The sequence below is a fragment of the Zeus faber genome (genome assembly GCF_960531495.2).
Source record: "Zeus faber genome assembly, chromosome: 9".
NCBI classification, from domain to species: domain Eukaryota; kingdom Metazoa; phylum Chordata; class Actinopteri; order Zeiformes; family Zeidae; genus Zeus; species Zeus faber.
This window is the reverse complement of record NC_137197.1, coordinates 3,743,976-3,768,523: the sequence shown is the minus strand read 5'-3', so window position 1 is coordinate 3,768,523 and position 24,548 is coordinate 3,743,976. Positions and strand designations below refer to the sequence as shown.

The following is a 24,548-nucleotide window of genomic DNA, read 5'->3' as shown; positions in this document are numbered from 1 at the left end:
CCTTAAGTTTGCATTTTTCTGCCGTTGGAGGCGTTATTAATCAAGATTTTTCCTTTGTGACAACTTGGCAGGTACAAACGCCGCGAGTACAGCGCGTGCCTTGACTCGAGGAGTTTGGTGGCAAACCAACAGGCAAAGTGACAGGAACGTGAATAAATAATCAGTTGCAACTTTAATTTGGGCTGTGAACAATGGACGCATCAGGCCGTGCCAAGAGCTGTTTGGAATGAGCCCAGTGCTGTTTTAGCTCGCTGCAACATTTTAATTTAGCTTCTTGTTGGAAATAAGAGGGGATTTGTTAGCAAACCATCGACAAACAGAAAGTGCGGCGGAGAGGTTGCGGCGTGAAAAGCTTCCATCCATCCGTCCCTCACGCCGGTGAACCCAGAAGTGATGGATGGAAAATTCTGACCCGTCTACTTCATCATATGGGGAAAAAGGAACGCTATGGGACTTGGTACAGTAATTGCATGAACGTGTGAACCACAGTACCACCGTGCATCTCAGTGGCTGTACAGCACAAACAGCTTTGACTGATTTTTCAACGTGTTGCAGCATTTCTAAATGATGAAAAACATCCCGCTCTATCTTGATGTTTTGTTCCTGCTCATTGTGTCGCATCCTCAATGGTTTGTTCAACAGAAAGGCGTCCATGCAAAAAAAAAAAAGGGGGAGTGTCACTCAACGCATGGTTCAATATTTTGTTTTACGCACTGATGACTCGGGAATGGTCACGATTCTGCGCGGCCCAATTAATTAGGACGCGTGACTCAGTTACTGAACAGAAAACGATAAATAAGAATACCATTCTCTACCAAATGAAGAGATTGTTTGCACTTGGGTTTGAGTTCATTAGTTGTTAATACCGCCACACTCCAGTGATGGATTCTGGGAAAGTGACTTGTATTAGAGCACGAACGGCACAAGTTGATTAAATACGGATTTTAATTCTTATTTCCTCTTTCAGTATAATTATGTCATGAAAATGCATTTTTTCTGCCAGGCCTTACAAATTAAAATTAAAATTAAAAAAATTTAAATTACCGGCTCCTCCCCGGGGATTTAACACACCCAATAAACTTTATCACCCGTCACGTGTTGACTTTGCTCCCTGGCACTCGTAACGGCCCGGCCGCCACGCAGCCGAGCGTCGGTTTCCCGGAGCGGCCACGCGGGGTCCGCCGCCGCGCCTCAGCCAAACCAGAAATGGCTTTTTAAAATAACGTTTACCGAGGTGATTTGCATGAGAGATTTATGTCTGCCAGCTCCCGCAGCATCTGCTGTGGAGAAGACATTGTCGGCCGTGTTGTGTTTAATCTGCCTAAGACTCTGTGTCAGCTGTGCGGCTTGAAATTGTTATCACACGGACAAAACCCCACAGATGCAAGCGAGCGTATCCGCAACACCCTGAGGAGGTAAACAGTGCATCACAGCAGAAATTGGGGAAGCATGACACGCATGAGAAAAAATTGCACAAACTGTCTTTTTTAATTCATCTTTTTCTGGGGGGGGGTTGGGGGGGGGGGGGGGCACCAGGAATCGATCCTGGAAACACGGAGTCATGAGTCAGTCGTGTCGGTTCACACGGTGACCAAGCCTGCACACAACCTGCATGCACCTGGGATTCATCCGCATTTCTATGAAGCTCCTTCCACCGTGCGAGCGTGACCGTAACGAGGGACCGGGTGGGGGCCGAGGAGCCCCGGACGTCCTCTGTGACACGGCTGCATTTCTACAGCCGGGAACCTCGAGCGAGAAGGAGAAACAACAAAGCGCAAAGCCAGGACCTCGGGACCGGAGCCGAGCGCGGGAATCGCCACCCGAGACGCTGGCGACGTCACGGAAGAACGGAGATGTGGCTCCGCGGAGGAGCCCCCCAAAGAACCATTTCTTTTTACATGCGCATTGTGCTTTTATTGAGTTGCCCTTGGCGGTCGTGGCAAAGTGGCTGAACAATACATAACGTGTACGCGCACAGGCAGAGGGACATAATGACTCAAATGAACAACCATTTAAAGGCTCAACCAGGAATGTTTTATTCTCTCGTCGTGCAAAGTGATGATGATGCATCAGCGTTTCACCGGTCCACTGTTCCCTCCCCGGCTGCTCGGGTCATGCTCCCCAAACGGGAAGTCTGGTCGGCTCTTCAGCCCCGGACCCTCAGCGGCGCCGCTGACATCCCAGGAAGGTGTGGTTCCAGTCGGTGCTCCCGACGACCACTCCGCCTCCAGGGCAAACGGGCCGAAGACGAGAGCCTCCTCTCCAGGGTGGCGGCAGCGTTGCAGAACTACACCGTGCTGCACCACCTCGCGGGTCGGTTGGCCTTCACTCCCGAGAGAAATAATTGAAGCGGCTCAACTTCCTGTCTCTAGTCTCATCAATCGATACATCCCGGTGGTCGACGGATCCCTGAAAAACCTGATCTGCAAACATTTGTATCTTTCAAAAAGGAGGTTCGACGGTGTTGGCGGCTGAAGCGACTTTCCCACCGGGACGACGTACGGCGCTCGTCCGAAGCCCTCCTCTCAGCACTGGATCGGCCCAAAACAGACTGTGATCCCTTGGGCTGAGTCCCAGTGACAACACACGAGGGTCAGGATTCAAAAAAAACAAAAAAGCACAGCGGGAAGCTGCGGCGGAGTGTTAAGTTTCTCAACGTTCAGCAGGTTAGAAATGAGGGAAAAGCAGCGTTTTAATGAGACCCGGGTTGAAAAACATCTGTATTTTAATGATCAGAGAAGAAGGAATAACATTCATTACTGCTCCTTCCAATCGACAATGTTACACCGTCGACAGTTTTGGCGACAAACCTCCGCATGTGACGATGAGCTCTTTTCTGCGGATAACGGAGCAAAAATGCACAGCGAGCGACGTGCGAAAAAATTTTTCAAGGCACGACTTTAATTTGCAGACGAATCTCCTCCGCCGCGCGACGGGGACGAGGGCCGCCGGCACGCCACCGGGAGGGGCGGCCAATGACCCCCCCCCGGTTCTGCCGCCGCGGCGCTAACAAGCGGAGCGCCGGGCTGCGAAAGGTCACGGCGAGGGCGAGCCGAGGGGGGCCGGCGCTGCGGCGGCGGGAGGGAGGGGGGCCGCGGGGAGCCGCCGCGCCCGCTGAGGCGGCGCCGCTATCCTGCGACGGGCAGCGTGTTTGCCTGCGCCCGTTATCTCCCGTCCGGCGGCGTGCGCCCGTCGCCGTGTTTACTCTCCGACAGCACGCCGGGGGGAGACATTATCTGGTTGACTCAGGAATTTGCCTCCCGTTATTCACGTCTCGTTATCTCGTTAATCGCCCTGACAAACATTACATCTCCGGCGCGCGGCGAGTCAGAGTGCGGCGCCGCAGCCGGCCTGATCCGACACCAACACGCCGTGGCAGGCGGCGGGAGGGAGAGTCCGTGCCGATGGCGGACAGACATCAGCTCCGGAGCGGTGGACGCATCGCAACGGTGATGTAAAACCACCGTCATGCGCTTACACCGGTAAGCGCCTCAACACCGCTTTGTACAAAATCCAGACAAATCTACACAGAAAAGGACGGGGACTTAGAGAAATACAGGCGCGTTCAGCAGCCTTCCCTGCCATCCCAGAATGAACACGTTGAGGAGTGGAAACCCGTCTGAGCCACTTCCAGGCACAATTCCAACTGAGGAACACAGGGGATGGTGCATCGCACGCGCCTTGACGTGGGCCCGGTCCGGCTGAACGCAGCAGGTGTTCGGTGGAGCAGCACTGCCACCCGGTGTCTGCGGCGGTGGGCTGCACCCGCATGCGAAGGTGCCGCACCCGCATGCGAAGGTGCCGCTCCCGCATGCCAAGGTGCCGCTCCCGCATGCCAAGGTGCCGCTCCCGCATGCCAAGGTGCCGCTCCCGCATGCCAAGGTGCCGCTCCCGCATGCCAAGGAGCCGCTCCCGCATGCCAAGGAGCCGCACCCGCATGCCAAGGAGCCGCACCCGCATGCCAAGGTGCCGCTCCCGCATGCCAAGGTGCCGCTCCCGCATGCCAAGGAGCCGCACCCGCATGCCAAGGTGCCGCACCCGCATGCCAAGGAGCCGCTCCCGCATGCCAAGGTGCCGCTCCCGCATGCCAAGGTGCCGCTCCCGCATGCCAAGGAGCCGCACCCGCATGCCAAGGAGCCGCTCCCGCATGCCAAGGAGCCGCTCCCGCATGCCAAGGTGCCGCTCCCGCATGCCAAGGTGCCGCTCCCGCATGCCAAGGAGCCGCATCATGGCCACAGGCCTCCAGCCAGGGCTGCGTTACCGAACATGGGAGGTCATCATCCTCCCCTCGGGTGTACTGTCGTCAGTCCCTGATCACGCATGACGTTAGTGGCCCATATTAAACATTCTGTAATTTGAAAAAGGATGTAACCAAGCGTAATAATAATCAAATCTGTGTGCGGGAAAGGGAGGAGAGGAGAAAAAAAAAGAAAAAAAAAAGTACTTTCAAGATATTAATGAGGAATTTTGACATGACGTGCATTGCAGATCTGGATCATAGCAGGTTCCTCTGAGTCAGGGATGGATTAGATCATTTTGGAATGTGGACTGATTTGGCAAAATTTAAGGCCTGGAATTATTTGCATGGGCGACCAAAAATGTTCATAATAGTTTTAGGTTACTGTGAGATAACTAAGCCATTGTAACGTTTGCAGTTCACCCCAAATGAATGGAAATCTGCGTCCTGCATTCCTGTAGGTCCGGTCCGCCGGGTTCTGTCGCCGACGCCGCGAAGATATTTGTGTTTACGTCACGTTCTGTGACCAGGCTCATTCTGCACGAGAGCACAGATCTATCGTCTCTGCACAGACCACACGCCAAGGTCGTCCGACTGCGTGTGTTCAGTGGTAAACACTCTCCCACTCACAGACCCACATCCTCCAAAACATTTACAATTGAAGGTCAGATTCATTTTGTTGCTCAGATTTGCCAGTGAGCAGAGGTGAGCGTCCATTTTAGAGGCGAACAGGAGCGGCATCCGCCAGCAGAGGGAGCAGCGGCCACAGCTCCTTCTCAGCGACATCTCAATCTTCATCAATAAGAACACTGTGCCGTCTCCTTCATTGAGCATTTCGGTCACAACTGTGTGTTAGTTATAAGTTTTGGACAAAAAAGTGAAATTAATTAAACTGTTTAGTTTCCTTCTTTCTTTCCAAAACTAATTTAAGAAATTTATTGAGCAGCATATTTGTTAGTGCCGGGTGTTTTAGCAACCTTTTGTTTTCCATTTGCCCACTTAATAACTCAATTCTCATTATTTTGTCTTGTGTCAGATCCCTAAAGGCATGACTCTGTCTGAGCTGAATTAAAAATACAGAAAGTGGAAAACACAACAGGAATATTAATTAAGTGGAAATACTAAAACGGTCCGTGGTGCTCGGCCTGACGAGCACTGGACTGAAACATATTGTTTGTAAAATCAACATAAGTTATGAAGAATCAAATTCAGGGGCTGAAATTGTATAAATCCATTAAAAAGAAAATGTATGTTTTATCACGTGGCCACATAATCCACCAGATATGCCATGACACCGCACACAGCACTGTGATTGCTTTAGGGAACTTTTTAAAAGGTTCCGTTGTCAAAGTGCATGACTGTGGCTTATGACTGAGCCTCAATTCTAATTCATTTGTTTGATTTAAACAAGTAGTGAACCGTGCCAGCCAGTCGCTGTTAAGTCAACCATAAATGTATTATGTAAAGCAAAAAATAATTATAATAGACGCAATCCTTGTGATAGGAATAAAGACCAGCTTTATTTCTCCCTCTCAAAACAGCTAGATCTCTATTTAAATCTTTATCTAAACACAGGGCATACCATCTCTGGTCTATATATATATATATATATATATATATATATATATATATATATATATATATATATATATATATATGACACCTGATAATCCGCTTGTAATCAACTCTGAGCTGTAGAGTACTTTTACACAACAGAGTACCTTTACATCACACACTTCGTACTGTGAAAGTGACACACACACACACACACACACACACACACACACACACACACACACACACACACACCTTCGCATTTAAAATGTGACTTAGTGGCTCATTTCTGACAGATATGTCGACGTGTATCTTCATTTTCTATCACGATCAGACATTCAGACGCCCAACACCAACGACTCGAGTATTCCATACACATCTTCGACATGATCCTCAGATGTAAATGCAGTGGATTCATTTGTAAAATCAGCAATTTACTAGAAAAGGGGGCAAACCAGATCCACCCAGCGTAGAAGGTCCACGGCCGACGGGCACTGTCTGAAAAATCATCTGTCTCATAGAGATGAAAAACTTCCTCTGTTGTAGCCGCCGGCTAAATCGTAGGTGACCTGCGGCACGGAGCAGTCTGAGAAGAAGGTGGGGAAGGTGAACGTGCACAGCGCTTGGTCCTCCACGGGCGCAGACAGAGAATCTGAGTGGCAGTACATGGGGGTCTGGGCAGAGCCCGTGCGCACGTTCTCCCCGAGCTTCTTGGAAGCACCGGTGCAACTAGTCCAAGGGTCGGCGTAGAGGAGGCCCCCGACCAGATGGTGGGCGTCCCAGGAGGCGGGCTCCGGGCCCGCGGCTTCCGGCTGCAGCCGAACGGGGACGCCCGGGAAGAGGTCCTGCTCGCTCACCATGTTGCTGTAATCCGGCCCCAAGAGCTCGAAGAACTCTGCCGTCTCGGGGCTCCCCCGCTCCAGGTCCCTCAGAGTCATCCCGGACGCCGAGCTGACTTTGGTGGAGTTGGCGGGCTCCGTGAAGAACGACGGGGGCAGGTTGCGGTGCCTCAGGGGGGGCTTCTTGGCCTTTTCACCCCTGATATCCTTCCCGGGGTTGAAAAGCGCTGCCAAGCTCTTGCTCTGCAGATTGGCATGAGGGCCGTCACGCTTGGGCAGGCTCTTGCCCTGCGGAGTTCCGGGCTGAGCCGTAGGAGAGCCCTGTCTTTTCGCGGGGGTCTCCGGAGTGCCGGCCGGCGTGATGATGCCCGTGCACCTCTTGATCTGCTTTTGCAGATACTTACGGTGGTTGACTTTCCTCTTGGATTTCACCGGCTTGTCGAGGGCCAGTTTGATATTGCTGGAGGCCGAGTCTATGAAGCTCAGCAGGTCCCTGGTGGTCTCTCTGTAGTCCCCCTCGCTCTCCGCCTCTCCCGGGAGGCTCCCGTCCAGACTCTTCTCTGTGTTGTACTCCATCACAGATCCAGGGAAGCAGAAGTTCATGAACTGAGGGTTCATGATCGCAGTCTGAACAGCCATTACTCTGTGGAGCCCAGCGGCATCTGCTGCGTTTCGCCCTCGAAAAAAATAAATAAAACCCCACAGCCTCTTCAGATCATGCCTTTTCTTTTTCGGAGTAGCCCACCGGCACAAGCTCTGCCCAGACACAGCTTCCGAAGTCCCTGTAAACGGTGCACAAGTGGGACTGTCGGACCCAAGGCAAAGTTGGGGGGGATGTTTCAGGGGGTTGGACTGATGATGTCAGAACATCAAAGAGGAGGGGCGCGGGGACGGAGGGACTTAACTCTTTGCTTATGCCTGACCACCTGCAACCAAAAGGGATTTGTCTGACGTACCCCACTGTGGCAAAGACAATGGCCAGTGCTGGGACTCTACCCCTCCACTTTTAATTGTTCGTGTGTGCTCTGAACCTAAACAAATCCTTTCAAGAAACTCCGGGATATGGCTGTAACACTAGCGGGACAGCCATCACTAAAAAAAAAAAAAAAAGCTACAGAAAAAGGGCTTTTCTTCCCTTTTTTCGTTTTTTTTTAATACTTGAAGGATTTGAGAAAATGGGTCATCATGATGAAATGTACGAACCAACTAAAAAACATTATTCATGCGATTTCTCCCTGCTCAGAATTCTCAGCGCGACGACGGATCATCGTGGCTGTTGTACAAAGTCTCTCGCTTACACCAATAACCAGTAATCTAGTCAATATTCCATTAATGCATGAAAACCATAGAGTGTGAAGTCCTGTGGAATACAGTAACAAGGAAGGATTCTTCTCTGTGGGAAAAACTTTGTGCCCAAACAGATGCCGCTGTTTGGGAGGCTCTTCCCAACGGCTTGCTTGTGTCTTAATCTGCTCATGGCAAAAGTTGATGTCTGGTGCATTCCCAGGGCAGTGGGAATTTCTGCCCTGGCCTGACAACTATTATGGGCTGCCTTTGACATAAAGCCCTACAGGGTCTAAATGGCCTCTATTCTTCGCCCGGCGCTGAAAGGGAGCTTTGTGCCAGAGATTCATTAAACTGCACCTCACAGCCCCTTCGTAAAAATGGGTCTCAATAATGAACAGTCGATTTAACTAGAAAAGCTGTTGGAGCTGTTAAATTAAAGAGGGATAAAACGCAGTTCAAACTCAGTGTGCCAGAAGAAACGCTGACCCTAAGAAGTCCGCGGTACCAGACGTCTCTTGTAAACAATATTACATTTACAGGAGGCTTCTCCGAACAGCTCCGGGGTCCACCGCCAGACGCATCCAAGTCCCGGATTTACTACGGTGCTGGTCCTCACCGCGAAGGAGGCGAGAGCTCCGAGGAGCGTCACGGAGCTGGATGTGGGGGATTAATCCATGAAGTAAAGACATGAAAGCTATTTTTATGTATTAAAGCTTTGGTGAAGCCGGCCAACCTTAAAGTCACGACGTTAAAGTGGTATATTTCGGCTGTTTTGAATTGTTTATGAAATAAAAACTCTCCCAATCTCCAACTGTTTTGGTCCACTAATTGAAGGGTCGATTCCCTTTGTCCTCGTGCTGTGAACGTTGAGGTGAAGCAGTAAATCATTTCAGAGCCGGGGGGAGGGGGGCAAGACCGTTAAACTGTTTTCTTATGTAAATGTTCCAGGGAGAAAAGGGGACAGTGAAACTGATAGCACTGATCTAATTATCTGCAGGCGAACACAAGCAGCGGGTTGAATGGAGCTCCCAGAAAACCTCATGAACCCAAGCACAACAAGTTGTTAGAAAACCTACGAGCATCCTACTTCATATTACCTTTTATGTCACCTTCCCAACAAAGGCTCTCGTGAGCTGCGAAGAATAAAGAGCGCGTCGGGGTTTTTTTTGTTTTTTAACCCGACATCTTCAGTAATAACCTCTTTCATTTGGCAGCGTCTCCAGGAGGACGGTGTCAAGTAAAAATATTTAAGACGTGAAACCTCCAGGCGCGGGAGAAAAACAGAAGCGACACTTCAGTCAAATCTCCTGGGAGCGGTGGCGGTGCGCCGGGGTCTCACGGACGTCCCTTTGCCGTTTCTCTCCAATTCACTCGCTTTGCTTGCGCTTCCAATTTTGGCAAAGTGACATCACCACCGACATGGCAACCAGAACCCCCCTCCTTGCCGTCAAGGGGCTTTGGCTTTTGTGCCGCTGGGTCATTCACACCACACACTCTGACGCTCAGATCCCGGAAACAGGAATCTTTTGTGGCATTAAGGCCGAGCGGAAGGGAGGGGACGGGCCGCCGCCGACCGGGGGGAAATTAAACAACCAGGAGAAAATTCAATGTGAGGTAAATGGAAACGCTCCACGGTCTGGTTTTCAGCGCTTTCGGCACTAATCGTAGATATTTTTTTACAATGCTACCGTGGTTTCTTTAACTTGTCTGCCTGCTGCCTCCTGCCGGACTGAATTGATTTGTGATATTTTATTAAACACTTTTCCTCGGGTGCCTCTTGCAAACAATTTGTCTCGAGAAGACAACCTGATGAAATAAAGCTGCTTTTAATTCAAATTAACCATAGTATTAACATTTTGACTGATTGTAAATGTCATCCTGTAAATGAATCGCCTTATGTAAAACGTCAGTTACTAGGATGTAAAATGCAGAGAAATGCATTTCGTTGCCTCAGTACTTGTACTCTGTGCAATGACAATTAGTTGAATCTAATCTAATTGCGTAATCTAATCTAAAACAGGGCTGGGGAATCACTGAAATGTTAATATACTGTACCCATGAAGTGATCGTCTTATGAACCATGTTAAGAATCCAGCTGAGGTTCATTACATTGAGCCGTGTGGTCATTTAAGGTAGTATCTCGGACTAAAACCTTAAAACGGTCTTTTTCCTTTTTTTTTTTCCCCTGACGCTTCACAAAATTAAATTTCTCGTCAGCATCCGAATGGTTCATCGCTACGTACAAGATGCACAAGGAATGTCCCTTATGTTTCAGGCCTCATAGTCTCATTATCATTAATGTAGACAATAAGAATCCACCCCTCTGAAGGTCTATAAACAGTGACCGTGAATCCTCCCCCATCCCAGTAGGAACTCCCTGCACTGAGCACACAATGAAAGGCTGAGGGGATTTTGATTCTCAGGGAAGCATCAGGAATGGCCCCGGTGCCACTGCAGCTCTTCTCACAGCCAACCGACGGTTAAGTACACACATCCATATTGTTAGGATATTGTTAAACATTGCCACCACGCCCTCCGTCCCCAAAATGTACTCATCCAGCACCCATCCAGCCCCCTCCGGGGGGGGCCGCAGTGCGACACACACAGGCCTAATCTCTTCCTATTGGTGTGTGGTCCCCGTCCGAGCAGCGACGCAGGCAGAGCCGGGGTCGCCCGAATGCTAATAACACCTCTGATTGATGGCGGTGTCAGAGAATGAGAAAGGCCCGGCGAAATTAACGACCGCTCAAAGTCCTGAGAAAAAGAAGAAAAAAAAAGTTTTAAGGAGGGAGTTTGAAGGCGGCCTCCCGCCTCCCGCCTCCTCCCCAGTGTTTTAGCCCCGGTTCCAGGGGGAGTGTCCAGAGTCCGGTTAACCCGACCGTGACAAAATGCGAGAGGCGCCCGCTCCGCGTCCCCCGCATACCGGCGTGGGTCGACCTCACCGTCTGCCTCAGGAAGTCAAGTCACGTCGAGAAAATACAACCTCCGTTCCACATTAAGGGGCCAGGGACCGAACCGAGCGTGGTTCCAAGAAAGAAAAACAAAAAATTTGAGAGGCCATTTTGTCATTGTTTCTGTCATTGTTTTATTACTTTATCAATTCTTTTTTATCTCCCTGGTATTTTGTACCAGCCTATTTTATTGTTTATTTATGTCAGAACTTTGGCCAAATAAAGGAGGTGACTTCACCGTGAACTGGAACAGAAATGCCTCCCTCACCCCTGCGGTCGGCCCGTATCAGCTCGCTGCTTCAGCTTTAACCTCCGCCGAGCCCTCCTGACCTCCGCGGAGCCCCATGTGAAGTATTAATAATATTACTAGCAGGGGGAACAAACCGTGGACCACGGGCTGTCTTGGCTCTGCAATTTAGAGCCCAGGAAAGATGGCTGCTGAATGAATAAATGCCGGGAGGATTCCCACAGGTCGGTCCGCCAGGGCGAGGTCAGCAGGCGTAGCAGCAATAACCTCCCACTGGTCGCTTTATTGGCCTCCTCCGATTGGATTTATATTAAATCACAAGCATATGCAGTTGTTCCTGCTGGATGGGAGACTCCCGTGATACGCCTTAGTTTATCTCAAGCTCAATATTAAAAGAAAAAAAAGAAAACTAATCGCCCTTTCTTATTAAAAGACAGGCTAAAAGATAGAATTTTAGAGATGCAACATTAATATTACATCAGAGGAACGACTATAATATTTCATGTGAAATTAAAAAACAAACATTAACAAGACGCTGCTGGTTTCAAATGACATGGAGGATTCATGGGATAAAGAGCTCATGTTTATTTTGTTTTTTTTGTCGAGTGATTGAACAAAATGGATTCCCATTTTTCTTCCATAAGGCAGTGGTGCGAGATAGGTGGAGCAACCAAACCAAACCCCCAAAAGGCAACACCACGGGCCATGAAATGTCCAGAAACTGAAAAGAAGTTAAGAGAGCACCACAGTGCTGAACAACATTGAATTTATTTAAACATATTCAGGCGGAGTACAGCGATAAAATAGCGACAAAACAGCCAGAGCAAGAGTGGCTTTATGCACCGTTTCAAGTCAGCATGAGTAGGGAAGGAAACTGGAAGGACGCTAGCAGGCCACTTATCACTGTGAATAAGAATGAATAAATTGCTTGTTTATTAGCATATTTGTGGTTTCCTTACCTTGTTCAATTTTTTGGCTAAATCATGAAATGAAATCACAATATCCTCCTGAGACAATTTTATGCGTAAGATGTTTCCTTTGAACATAGCTTAAAGTCGACACCTGACAGCCAACAAAAAGCAGAAAGAAAAAAAAAATATTATATATATATATATATATATATATATATATATATATATATATATATAAAAAAAACCACAGGGATGATTTGTATAAAAATTCCTGGATTTCAAGTCTTAAGTTATTCGAAATGATTCATCTCACACCGATCAAAACATACAATGATTTTTGAGGGTACAAAGCACTGGATTGTATCTCAAATTTGGTAAAAAATAAAAATTCCTGCGGTTGTATTCAAGCAAAAATAAAAAAGGATAAAAAAAATAATTTGTGACTTGATAAAAAAAAAAAAAACAAGATTAAAAAAGGTTCAATTTCTCTGAAAAAAAAAAAAAAAAAACAAACACCACCACCAATCTTCATCATCAGTTCAAATCAATCAAGAAAGTCATCTTTGGCGTACGCTGCATAGCACCGTGTCACGGTTCCCAGGCTAGAAACCCTCTGAATGTCGCTGCCTGCATGGGAGCAGCGGCATTCAAGCGGCCGCTGCAGCCTCTGTGATCCACTCCTTAAAGTACTTCACCTCTAGAGCGCGGGCCGCCCGGACTGAAGGGGGATCACGCTCGTTGTTGTAGCGCAGGTCTAAGTGGTGCGCGCCGTCGGGGATCACTATGGCGACCAGGGAGTCGGACATGTTCCGAGTCACTCCGCCGCCCGACCAGGGATCCAGTCCTCCGTTGCTGCAGATGGAGGAACAGGGGGAACGCAGAGTCACTTTGAGAGAGGCCGCTTCCCCGCGGCGCCATCTTGGTAAGGTGACTAGCAAGACCAGGAGTCTGACTCCCATGCATTTCATAATTTCCATTTCATATTTAGTTGCACATACAAACACATGCACATGTGAACAACACAACCCTTAACGTGTGTTCCATCCATGGCTCCACGAAAGATTCAAACTCGGAGCATGAAGAACATTCAAGACAAGCGTGAACCTGAAAACACTTTTCAACGCTTTTCTTTAGATGCCAAGAACAGAGCGCCGCCCTGCGTTAGAGGCAAGACGGTCTCAAAAGGCTACAGCCAACGCCGAGTGAAACGCCCAGACGGAGCCCGGACTCCACCCATCCCACCTGAATATGATGTTGCTGTGGGAGCGGATGTCCTTTCCCCCGTAGGCCGTCTCCGCCCAGTCCGCCCGCGGCCGCACCCCGAACAGGGCGTGGCACTCGTCGGAGAAGGCCTGGAAGTCCCACTCCTGGGGCTCGAACATGTCCTGCACGCCGTCCGTGCACATGGGCATCACCATCTCCGTGCAGGCCTGAGAGACGAGCGACAGGAGCGACAGGCATCACCAAACGATCCCTGTGAGCGGAAGGATCCTGTTGGGATTCCTCGCATCACAGAGGGAACCAAGAAAGTCTAAATAAACAACAGATTTATACATCACAGACCACGGATAAGATGAATTTAAGGTCAAGGATCCATGTGAGTAAGAATATTCAGCTAATGTTGACAACTATAACAACAAAACATAATAACAAAAATAACAATAAATCAATTCTGAATAACATTTGGAATTATTTTGCAGTGCAAAGCAAATGGGCTGACATAGAACATCTTCCTGCACTCCACAAGTACAACTCCGGTCCCGTGGTGTTACCTGGTAGTACCAGCCCAGGAAGCCCAGGCTCCCCGTCGCCGTCTGGGAGGTGTTGAGACAAGGCGTGTTTCCGGTGAAGTTGTAGTAAACCTTCACAGCCTCAGAGACGCCGCGCAACAACGAGTAGTCGGACACGGCCGAGCTGAAGCTCAGATGTTTGCAGGCGGCCTGGGAAAGATGAGCGTCAGTTATTGAATGTGGCAATGATATGTTTATGAATCAGAATCAGGCTTTATTGAGCATATACTGTATGGTCAGATGCTACAGAAGGAATTTGACTCCAGTGTCCAGTGCAAAGACAAAAATATATTTAAGGAAAAAAAAAAAAAAAGACTTCTAATCAATTCTTTTACTGAATATATTCAAAGAAATTCAATGTAGAATACACTAGCTAAGTTATACAATACACAGTATGTATAATGAGTGCAATGTACACACATCATTTTCAACTAAGGGAAAGTGAGTGTGCATGATAGTCATGATAAATAGGAATGATAAATAAATATTGAATAATTACAATGGGTGAATGAACAGGTAATTGTTTAATCGTTTAAGAAAGTATTAAATAAACTGATAGTTAACAAAGTTTGTTTCTTACATTCAAGATCAAAATGTTAAAGTATTTAGAAAATATATCTTTCTTAATCCTAAATTGTTTTCCATGTTTTCGCAGAGAGAACGCCGGCGCCCGATTTGCATGTGAACCACGGCTGGAATGAGAGGAGACCTAACCTGAATTTATTGCTCTTAAATCTTGGCCCAGGAGAGGGAACATTCCTCCAAGGAAGCACGAATGAATCAAGCGGTTGAAACCCGGGCAGATTCACCGCCCCCACCCCACCCCCCCGCTTCTCATGACCGAGTCGCATCCCTCACGCGGTGAAGTTTTACATTTCTGGGTTTCATGTTCTCAACGCGGCTCCGCTGCTTGTTGTTATGGCTGCCGTGGCAGAGCCGGCTGTGGCCGTTGTTCTGCGTCTTTTGTGCGAGCGGCGAGAAACTGGGCTCGCCGAGCGGGAGCTGGAGGGGAACCGTGCTTGTGTGGAGTCTGTTACTGGGGCTTTTGTCTTCGGCCCGGGGAGGAGTTGGTGGTCGATGGATGAGGGGAGCTCCGGGCATGTCCAACTAAAGATTTATACTGTGGAAGAAGGGGGGAAAAAACGGCGATTGCTCCAAAGCATCTTCTGCCCACTTTTCAGATAGGATTAGGCTTACACATTCATCTCTGCCAACAGATTTCCCCCTTCTAAGCCCTCAATACTCCGTTCTCACACTAGCTCCGATAATCACATTAGCTTTGTCATTAAAAAAGCTCCTCTTTGCGCCCGTTGCCTAAACCGCTTAAAGCACCCGTAGGGGTCGCTTACATTAGGGGAGAGCAGCCAAAAACCTCAAAATGACCATTTTGATTTTTAATCACAACTAACGTGCTGCACCGGGATTCATTCTGTGACTAATGATGTTTATTGGAACACTGTAAAAGTTATGTTGTTGTTTTGTTTTTTTAATGGACTTAACTAATGCATTCCCATAGTGAACTGCTTTGGGTGTCATGTCCGCCTGTGGGGCTCCCCGCAGAGCTGTTCAGCCACTAGACACACAGTTTAGGGTCAATAGCGGGCCTTGGTTTGGGCACGTGATGTGCCAAGGCAACCGGCAGAATAAACTAAAACCAAGTCAATCAGGATTGTGAAAAACAGACGCTGCCCTGGCACAAGGTCATTTACACGACGACAAAGGACAAACTGGGAAATACTTCAATAAAAACCTCAGTTTGCTGAGTTTGTCAATGTCAGATTAGACGCACACATTTGCAGCGTACGTGTCATATTTAGTCTATCTGTGCTAAAGTGTATGAGGTGGGACGCTGTGTGTGTTTTGTGTAAACTTCTAAACATACGGTGAAGTTAAAGGACCCAGCCGCCTCATTCAAACGCTGGTTCCCCTCCTCTGAAGCTGTTCATCGCACAGACTCGCCGAGCGCCTCACTCTTGAGCAACGTAGCACTCTGCTGCAGCTTCTCATGGTGCTTGAACGGACACCAACGGGACAAACATTTAAGACTCACATTTTAAGAGAGAGAGGGGAAAAAAAAAAAAAAAAGGCTCCATTTTTTTTTTTTTAATCTCCTTTCCTCTGTTCTATGAACCGTTATTAATGCTTGGAACCTTTTCCCACGAGGCATAAAAGCGCAGTGTCTCGTCACATCGAAAAAATATGGCACCAATTGCCCCTAAGTGCCCCAATTTATACAATATTCACCTCATATTTAACAGTCTGAAAATAATTGCCGTGCAAATGAGTGCAGCGCGGTCGCCTCAGGAGCCGCGCTGGTCAAAACGTGCTCTTTGGATTTGGGAAAATGTCAGCGTCCTCGCGGGAACACCTCACAGAATGTGAAGGAGGTTGGGAGTGAAAGGACGAGCGGTGGCTTACTTGTAGCGGCTCCTCAGAACAGAGCACTTGAAACCTTTAAAGGAAACCACATCCTTATGAATATTGATGAAGTTCATTTGACAGCTGTCTCAGACAAAAGGTTGGAAAATCACAACAAACACGAGTGAGGCTCGGCGCCGTCGTCTGAATGAGAAACATTTTTAATTAAAACGAGGCCGCAAATTGGGGGTTTAAACAAACGCAAACAAGATTGGAAATTGCTGGGAACAGTTTTACTTTACATTCTTTTTTTAAGTCCCTGCCACAAATGAGGACTGTAGTCAATATTTTGTTTAAAAGATCTTTGTTACTATATTTTTCCTTCCTTTTCTCATACATTTCTTATCTTTTATCTTTATCCCTTTCATTCTATTTGTATTTTTGTTTCTATTTATTTGTGTGTTTCTTTATTTCGGGGGATTTTAAGGCTTTATCTCTGTTTGGATGTTGAACTTTGATGTCATTTGTCTCCGTGTTGCGAAGTACTTATTAACTTTCTTTTGAAAAGTGCTATTGAAATAAAGTTTCTTATCATAGTTATTTAGTAGTAGTAGTAGTAATATTAGTCGTTTCTGTGGTATTAGTAGTATTTTTTATTGTATTATCATGGTAACTGTTGTTATTGTTTGTACCTTAATGGGCCATGCAGGCAGTGGCTGCAGGAAGCTGGCTTGGTAAGGGTAGTCCACCATGGCCAGGTTCACCCAGCTCTCCTGCAGCCAGGCTTTGAAACCGATGGAATCCTGGTTGTTTTTGAGAGGAGCGCATAAACTGAACTCCTCTGACAGCCACTGAAGACCTGGAGCTGGAGAGGAGAACAGCAGGACACACAAGACTCTGCCGTAAACACACAAATAAATACATGCACAGGATTTTGAAGCAAGGTCTGAACCATCTCGTGGGAAGGGGGTCAACTGGAGTACTTTCTTCTTAAGGCTTTACTTTTGCGACAGTATATGCATAAAGTTCATAAAGTTTATATTAAAAGTTTATTAGCAGGTGCTGAATTGGGATCCTTAATACTAATCTGGAACATTTACTGCTGTTTAATTATTTTCCGCTTGGATTACCTGTTGATTCTCACCTGATGGATCCCCCCTCCCCCCTTCTTCTTTAAAAGACTCTTGTACGACCACATCTTGTTGGAGAGCGTTTACCTTTCGACAGATGCTTGTGCCACTTCATGACTGGTGCATAAAGGATCATCTTGGGAAACCGACTTTCATTCGGCTGCAGTTTGAGAGTTCTGAGCTCTTTAGAGTATAATAATATTAAAGATTTAAATCAGTTCTTTATGCAAACCAGTCATAAGCACAGCATGGTGTAACAGTACGTGCTCGTGTGTTCAGTATTATGTGCTCATGTTCAGAGCTCAGCACTTTTCCAAACTGCCGGTAATAACCGCCACACTCCTGCTCCCATCTGCGAGCAACCCTCACAGAAATAAAAATGCTTCTCCTCGTCCAAACCTCACGACTCACCGGTGGAGGAGATGTTGTCAACCGCTTTCCACGACCTTCTGATATTTACATCACAGTCAAAGCCACTTTTAGCAAAGTCCATTGTTACTATTTTGTAGAAATCTCCACATGGTACCATTCCAGGGAACTGCCAGATAGGAGCGGAGGCTGCCAGAGCTCTGAGAAAGAGAGAAAGTAAGAGAGAAAGAAAGAGAATGAGAGAAACAGAAAAAGAGAAAAATAGAACAAGAATACAAACAAGCAAGCAAGAGAGAGAGAGAGTACTCCTTAAAACGACAGAACAATATGTTAGGGCAGCAGGTTGGTTGGCAAAAGGTTGGTTCATTTTAGGAAGCCGCAGTGTTCACGAGCACTTGCAAAGACCTTCAGTTTGCAACTGAGATCGATAGATGTCCAACTCCCTGGTTGAGTCTGAATCACTTGAAAAAAGTTCACATCACGTCCAATATTCAGTCAACACGTTAAGCTGCTTACCCTACCACCACGTTGGGGTATTTCATCCGCAGCCAAGCGGAGAGCATCCCACCATAAGATCCCCCGATAGCGATGACAGGGCTGAGACGAGCTCCGGGAATGGAGCTCTTCAGCTCTCGAATCAGAACCGCAAAGTCCGCCAGCGCCTGCTCCGATGTCAGGTAGTTCAGATGTTTGCTATCCTGAAAATTAATCATGACTCAATAACGATTTAGAGCCAAAATAACATACAATGTCCACCATTTGTAAGATAGCAAAACCTATTCTCATAAAATTATCATACTTGTGTGTGTGTGCTATGTGTATATAAATATTTAAAGATATAAAAAAATATATATATATATATATATATATATATATATATATATATATATATATATATATATATATATATCTTAATGAAACCAATGTTGCTAAACAAGAAACAAGCTACTGACAGATAATGTAATGGATGGAAAGGTGGGAAGTGTGAATTTACCGTTGGAAATGAACTGGAATTCAGATCACACAAAGTACAGATAATTCCTGACTACGACGACAGAGAAAAATCAGTAATCACTCACAGTTGATCACTTACACTGTAGGAATCTTGTCCAAACGGTAGGGACTCTCCATAGTAACGATGCTCGGCAAAAATTAGCATGGCACCCAAGTTCTCAGCAATGTCCCACATGAAGCCCTGAAAAAGGACCCATAACAGTGTGCATGTTAACAGTTGAGTCATCAGTACACCAGGACTGAATGAACTCCGATCAGTACTTGCAGTGTTGTTGCAGAACCAGGTGATGTCCCCTTCATTCCCGGTGTAGAACAGGATGGGACCTGCTTTCTGCTGCCAGTGCTGGTCAGCCACAAGGTAGCGCTGTTTAAAGGTGCCATCTTCCAAGAACCCAAAATGGTCAATCTGTAATGAGCAAATAAAAAGGCAATTATTAAAGTGTGATTCTCATGCACTAGAGGGAGCACTAGTCTACCATAACCTGACCAAAGCAAGCCCGTTGGCTAGATCTGCGACACATACACCAGCTGTAACACAGAGTACAGGCTGGCATTAAAGGAACCAGCTGAGAGCGTCACTGCATACTCTGCGCTGGTAAGCGTGTCTCATTCTGAACATGGTTCTGGCATGGTTTCACAGGCCACACACCTACACCCCCTTGCTTTTTTATCGAATGTAGAATGCCACAAAAACGAGTCAACTACATCAGAAGCCCCCCTGCAGGCTTAGAGCTGATTTAAACCACTAGATGGCGCTGAGCAACACTTAATACCTGTAATGACAATTTAATCATTTGTAAATAACCGGTAATATTATGACCATAATATGATCTATTTGACATTATAATACACTCAGTAAATAAAGTGAAAACTTCATTTTCAACAACAATGTGGATGGTCATAATCATCATTAAAATGTACATTTGTTTCTAAATGCAGAGCGACTTGCCAGCCCTGGTCAGATAGTTTTGGAGAGCCCTTTCCCCTCCACACCACGGACATGAGCTGGATGTGATCTGTGGCGATCCGGTGCTGTGCCACACTGGGGGTCGTGAACTGACATCCCGGAGACAGGACACTTGGGTAATTAACCTTGATTTGTAATTAAAATAAATTCTGGAAGAAAGTTTAAAGACACGCCACATTAGTTCCACTTTACACTAACTGAGAAATACTTTCACTGAACCTTGGGGATCCTCGCCGTCTTCTTCTAGTTAAGCAAAAATAACCTTCTTTTCAGCCAAATTAAAAGTTCCGACTGTACCACGAGTGCAGAGGTTTCTCCTCAGCGACACGCCCTGTTACCCTGCAGGATTAACATTTGGTTAAAACCATCTAGTGTTAAAACTAGAATGTTCTTCCAGTTAACGGATTAAGTAACATTTTTGGTAAAAAAAAAAATATATATATATATATATATATATATATTAGAAATTAGGTGGTGACCTACTGTAAAAAGGTCACAAGTTAAAGTAAATTGAAATCAGTTTAGTGTTTCATTTCTCCACAATTTCTATGATTTTTCAAGTCTGATAACTCTATCAAACTTCTATCCATGAATAAACAATCCTTCAATGCTTCTAAACTTTTCCGTCAAACGTAGACGGAAAGAAACACGAACCTCACAAGGGTTGGAAGCGGTGGGTTCCTCCGAGGAGCCTGGTCCAACTCTTGACGCGGACCCAACACTTCATACAAGATGTTTTTGTTTTGTTTGTTTTTTAGAGCCCCCCTCCCCTCGCCCACTCCCCTCCACAAAGGACACAAAGGAAGCAGCAATTTTATGAGCCAATGACAGCAAAACGATTCTGGGGCCTGAATGCTGTCTTTCATAGCCCCGCTTCACAGAGCTTGGCAGGGAGGAGCGCTGGACAGAGGCGGCCAGCGGACAGTTTATAGGCAAAGTTTGGTTCTTTTAGTCGCCAAATGCTTCACTCACGGAAAAGTACACTCCAAAAACAAAATATATTATCGGCTCTGAGAAAGAAAGGGTTTGAGTTTGAAAGTGTATTCGTGCCAAAACATTTAAGTTATGCTGCATCCATTAATCACTGGTTCTCAATGTGATCTGGAAAAGGTTGACAATCACTGGTGTACATAAGAGCAAAGTATAACTTCCAATTTTGGACTATTAATTATCTGGTAGTAATGTACAATATGATACTCCACAGTCAGCGAAACCAAATCATTTGACATTAAAACACAGTGAAACTGGAGCCGGTCTTGCCAAATGAATCCCAGTTCCGCACAACAGAACTTCACCCATGTCAATAATGCATATCATGTGAACAATGACACTGGCTCTGTAACTAACGTGCATATTCACACCCTGCTAAATAGTGCCACCCTGTGGTTATTACGCAGATCTCTTAAGGTAAAAAATCAAATAAAAGTCCACCATCCCATAGGCACAGTGCGGCTATATCAAAGCGCAGATTTGTTGTGTTCCTATAACGTGGAACCTCTCAGATACAGAGCAAGCAGGGAAAAAAAAGCTTCCAAAGACAATTTTCCAAAAAGGATGCTGGAGGAGACTTCCATTTATTGTCTGAAAGCAATATGATCAAGAGGATTTCCTTTGGCAAACACTGAGAACATCTCCTCACACCACCCTGCGTGGAAAAATACACATTTATGTCCAAAAGGAGTGTTAATGAGAAGTTGATAAAAGGGGCTCATATACCTCATGTACCAAATACACTGCATATTTATTGTTTAAATTGTAAAAAAGCCACAGCTCAGTTTGTGTGACAAAGACTGAGAATCGTTTTTTGGTTAATGACCAGGGCAGGGGGCGGTATGAGACAATAGGTAGGCAGAAGGAGGAAACGGTGTTGGAGATCTTCTCGATGGTTATCTTGATTAGACAGGATGTGGAGGCAGAACAGGGAGCATTGTCTCCATGTGCACACACTTCACTTCACTATCACTAATTATATGTCAACCAGAATTAAAAGGTAGTTTTCTTGCAGACAAAGTCTTGTATTTACTAGATTGTCCTTTGTGCTGGAATGCTCAATAAAAGCTTCAGATACGAGTTTCTTGACCTTAACCTCTGATTCTCAAATTGAACACAAGGACTTTACTCCCGTGAAAACTGTCACTGGTCAACAAGGAAAAATGTAAGAATTAGGGGTTTACAAATAACAGTACATCCGTCTTCTTAGGGGTGTAAAATAATTGAGTAGTTTTTAGTACGGTGGAACAATTCTGAGGATTGTGCTTCCATTTTAGTTGACCTTTACTACACTGCATTTCAAATGAAATGTATGGTTTTACTCAACTAGATGAACAATTTAAGAGCGGATAATAAATTTTGATGTATGAAGTACGGGATGTGTTGTCAAACTGAATCGTGAGGTTAATATATTGAACGATTGCTGCTCTTTGATACTTGAACACTTTATTTCTTAAGTATTTAAATGTTTTTACTACTTTAATGGGGTATTATTTTACTTCCACGAGAGTACTGTTTTCTCAGTATGTTTATACTTTTAATGTTATAAGTATGATTTCTCCACCACTGCTGTAGAAGTTCCCTTTGGGAGGAACGCCCCACACGTACCAGTTCAATCTGTCCAAGCCGTGCTGAGGACAAAGACTAAACAGTAATATCTCTCTTATTTATCATCTCATTGGGTTAAGTATAATCACACACAATCCAAAAACAGACAGAGAACAACAGAGATCCCTCCAACCATACTGTTTCATACCTAGGGAGTTGAAATGGCCTTGTGAAGTATAATTTAATAAATACAAGCAGCCCGCTGTGATTACAAGTTAAATAAGACGATGAGCAGTTCCCGAATGCACCAGCTACCTTCGTCCGCACCACAGAATATTTTGTTTGGTGGATGTAGTGTCCAAACACGTGCATGGCCTTGTGACGGAATGAGTCAACAACACGATGCTGCTCAACGTTCAATCCCATCCCCGTTGGAGTGAAAGCAGAGGTGACTCCAGGAAGAGCTGCTGCTCCCCAGAGATCCAGGGTTGGAGACTCCCTAAGCCCTGGAGACGCTTTGAGGCTCCGAGCCAGAAGGGTGGCGTGGGGTGGGGGTAGGTCCCCTAACGGGAACCAGGCCAAGTTTTTTTTTTTCTCCCTCTACTACAGGAAGTCTAAAAGGAAACACTATTGTCCTCAGAGACAAAACATGAATAGGTGCAGGGGGTTTAAGATCTGATTAAAATTAAATAAAAAGCAAGCAGTTTAGGGTTTATCATGCAAAGTGCCTCTTAAATGCATTGCAATGTGTGAAAGGGCTTAAATTCGGATTACACTCAATAAAAAGCAAGCAGTTTATGGTTTATCATGCAAAGTTCCTCATTGCAATATTAGGTTATGGAAAACCAAACGTGAAGAGTTTAAAGGGACGGTCCAATGCACTCCAGCCTGTGCAGGTCACTGTCGAAAACAACGGTAAATGGAAGAAAACACCTAATGATCTGACTCACCTTCTGGTTGAAATACAAGGTTTTATAGCCGACGCCGTTCTGCGCCGGGTGGTCCAGACCCCCCAGTCTGGTGAAGAGCTGGGACTTCAGAGCAAACGCGTGTAAACACTGGAGTCCCAGCAGAGACAGGACCGTGAGTCCGGCTCGCCCAGTGGAAGCCGCCGTCCTCGGGCGCGGGTTCATGGCGCTGCGCGGCTCCAAAAACCCCTTCGGACCCACACCCCTCCCACCCCCCTTCAGAACCTCCCTTCAGAACCCCCTCAGAACCTCCGCACCCCCCGCCTCAGAACCCCCTCAGAACCTCCCCCTTCAGACCTCCCTCCGCCGCCTGCTGTGACCGCGTCGCGCCGGACCGACCTGTCCCGGGTCCCGGAGGAAGTGAAAGCCGCCTGTCAGCAGACCCGGGGGGGGGGGGTGTGACCCGCGTCTAACAGCGCCGGTCCGTGCGTGGTGGTGGTGCAGGTGGTGCAGGTGGTGCAGGACATGTTTTATCGCCGCTCTGCTTCATAGTCACCGGCTCCACTCGCGGCGCGTCCCGGGTCCGAACAGAAACCGCGACCGTAAGCCCCGCTGGAGCCGCGGGGGGTCCTGGGAGTTGGAGTTCTGCGGCGATGTTGACTTTTATGCTGCGTTCGGAACAAACTCGGAAGTCGTCAATTCCACACCCGCGCGGGTTGGTGCTTCATTGCCTGCGGCAAGTGTGCGTTTGCGTGGCGAGCTCGTGATTCTACAAGCTACGACACGAATGTTTGCATAAGGGTTTGGTACAATTCGGACGTGTTTTCTAATTAAAACAAACCAAAAAAAAAACATGCAAATGCAACTTTGTTCGCCGCCACCCGACGTTCCGACTTAAACGGCCGTTCCTTCGCGATTTTCCCGACTTGACGGGAATGCAGCCAGAGGGGCCCTGCGTCTCAACATCCTCGGCCTGTGCGAGAACACTTCGCGCGCGGCCGTCGCCCCGAATCTTAACCGCCTCCACGTGCGCCTCGTCCGGTAACGACCGGAGTCCGACGGGGACCGGGGCGACTGCGCGGAGCCGCAAGGGATCACGGGACTTGGAGTTCCGAGACAGGACGACGCGGGCCTGTGCGCCGTCGACCAACTTGACGTGGCGTTAACGCACGAAACGGGGATAAAACAATAAAATAAAAAGTAAAGTAAAGTAAAGTCCGAAGCCGCCTTCGATCCTCGCATTCGTCCTTCATACGTTTCCCTGACGTCGAGGGATGAATCCAGCGGCAGCTTGAGAAACAAGCCTCGCTCTCCGACCGGCCCCGGAGCAAGCTCACTATTTGGCAGCGTGCAAACCCCGTGTTAACTTCGCTGTCGGACGTGTACGTGTGTGATTGTGTTTGTTTGTTTTTTTTAATGACGTCTGCTTCGTTTTTTCTTTCTAGATT

At 47.0% G+C, this 24,548-nt stretch overlaps 2 protein-coding genes across 3 annotated transcripts; both read right to left on the bottom strand.

Moving 5' to 3' along the window:
* Positions 1–6,306: 6,306 nt before the first annotated feature.
* On the bottom strand, positions 6,307–7,269 carry fam181b (family with sequence similarity 181 member B; the record flags this gene model as incomplete). The annotated part of the gene is made up of 1 exon (XM_080006279.1): positions 6,307–7,269. The coding sequence occupies one exon, from the start codon at positions 7,267–7,269 to the stop codon at positions 6,307–6,309; it is 963 nt and encodes a 320-aa protein (XP_079862405.1).
* Positions 7,270–12,180: 4,911 nt separating this feature from the next.
* On the bottom strand, positions 12,181–18,883 carry prcp (prolylcarboxypeptidase (angiotensinase C); the record flags this gene model as incomplete). Of its 2 annotated transcripts, none has more annotated exons than XM_080006357.1 (7): positions 12,181–12,878; positions 13,269–13,456; positions 13,799–13,966; positions 16,867–17,039; positions 17,716–17,873; positions 18,190–18,371; positions 18,753–18,883. In XM_080006357.1, the coding sequence occupies 6 exons, from the start codon at positions 18,234–18,236 to the stop codon at positions 12,674–12,676; spliced, it is 939 nt and encodes a 312-aa protein (XP_079862483.1). In that variant the 3' UTR covers positions 12,181–12,673. The 2 variants fall into 2 exon arrangements, with proteins under 2 accessions (XP_079862483.1, XP_079862482.1); XM_080006356.1 differs by having other exon boundaries at positions 18,767–18,862.
* Positions 18,884–24,548: the final 5,665 nt, after the last annotated feature.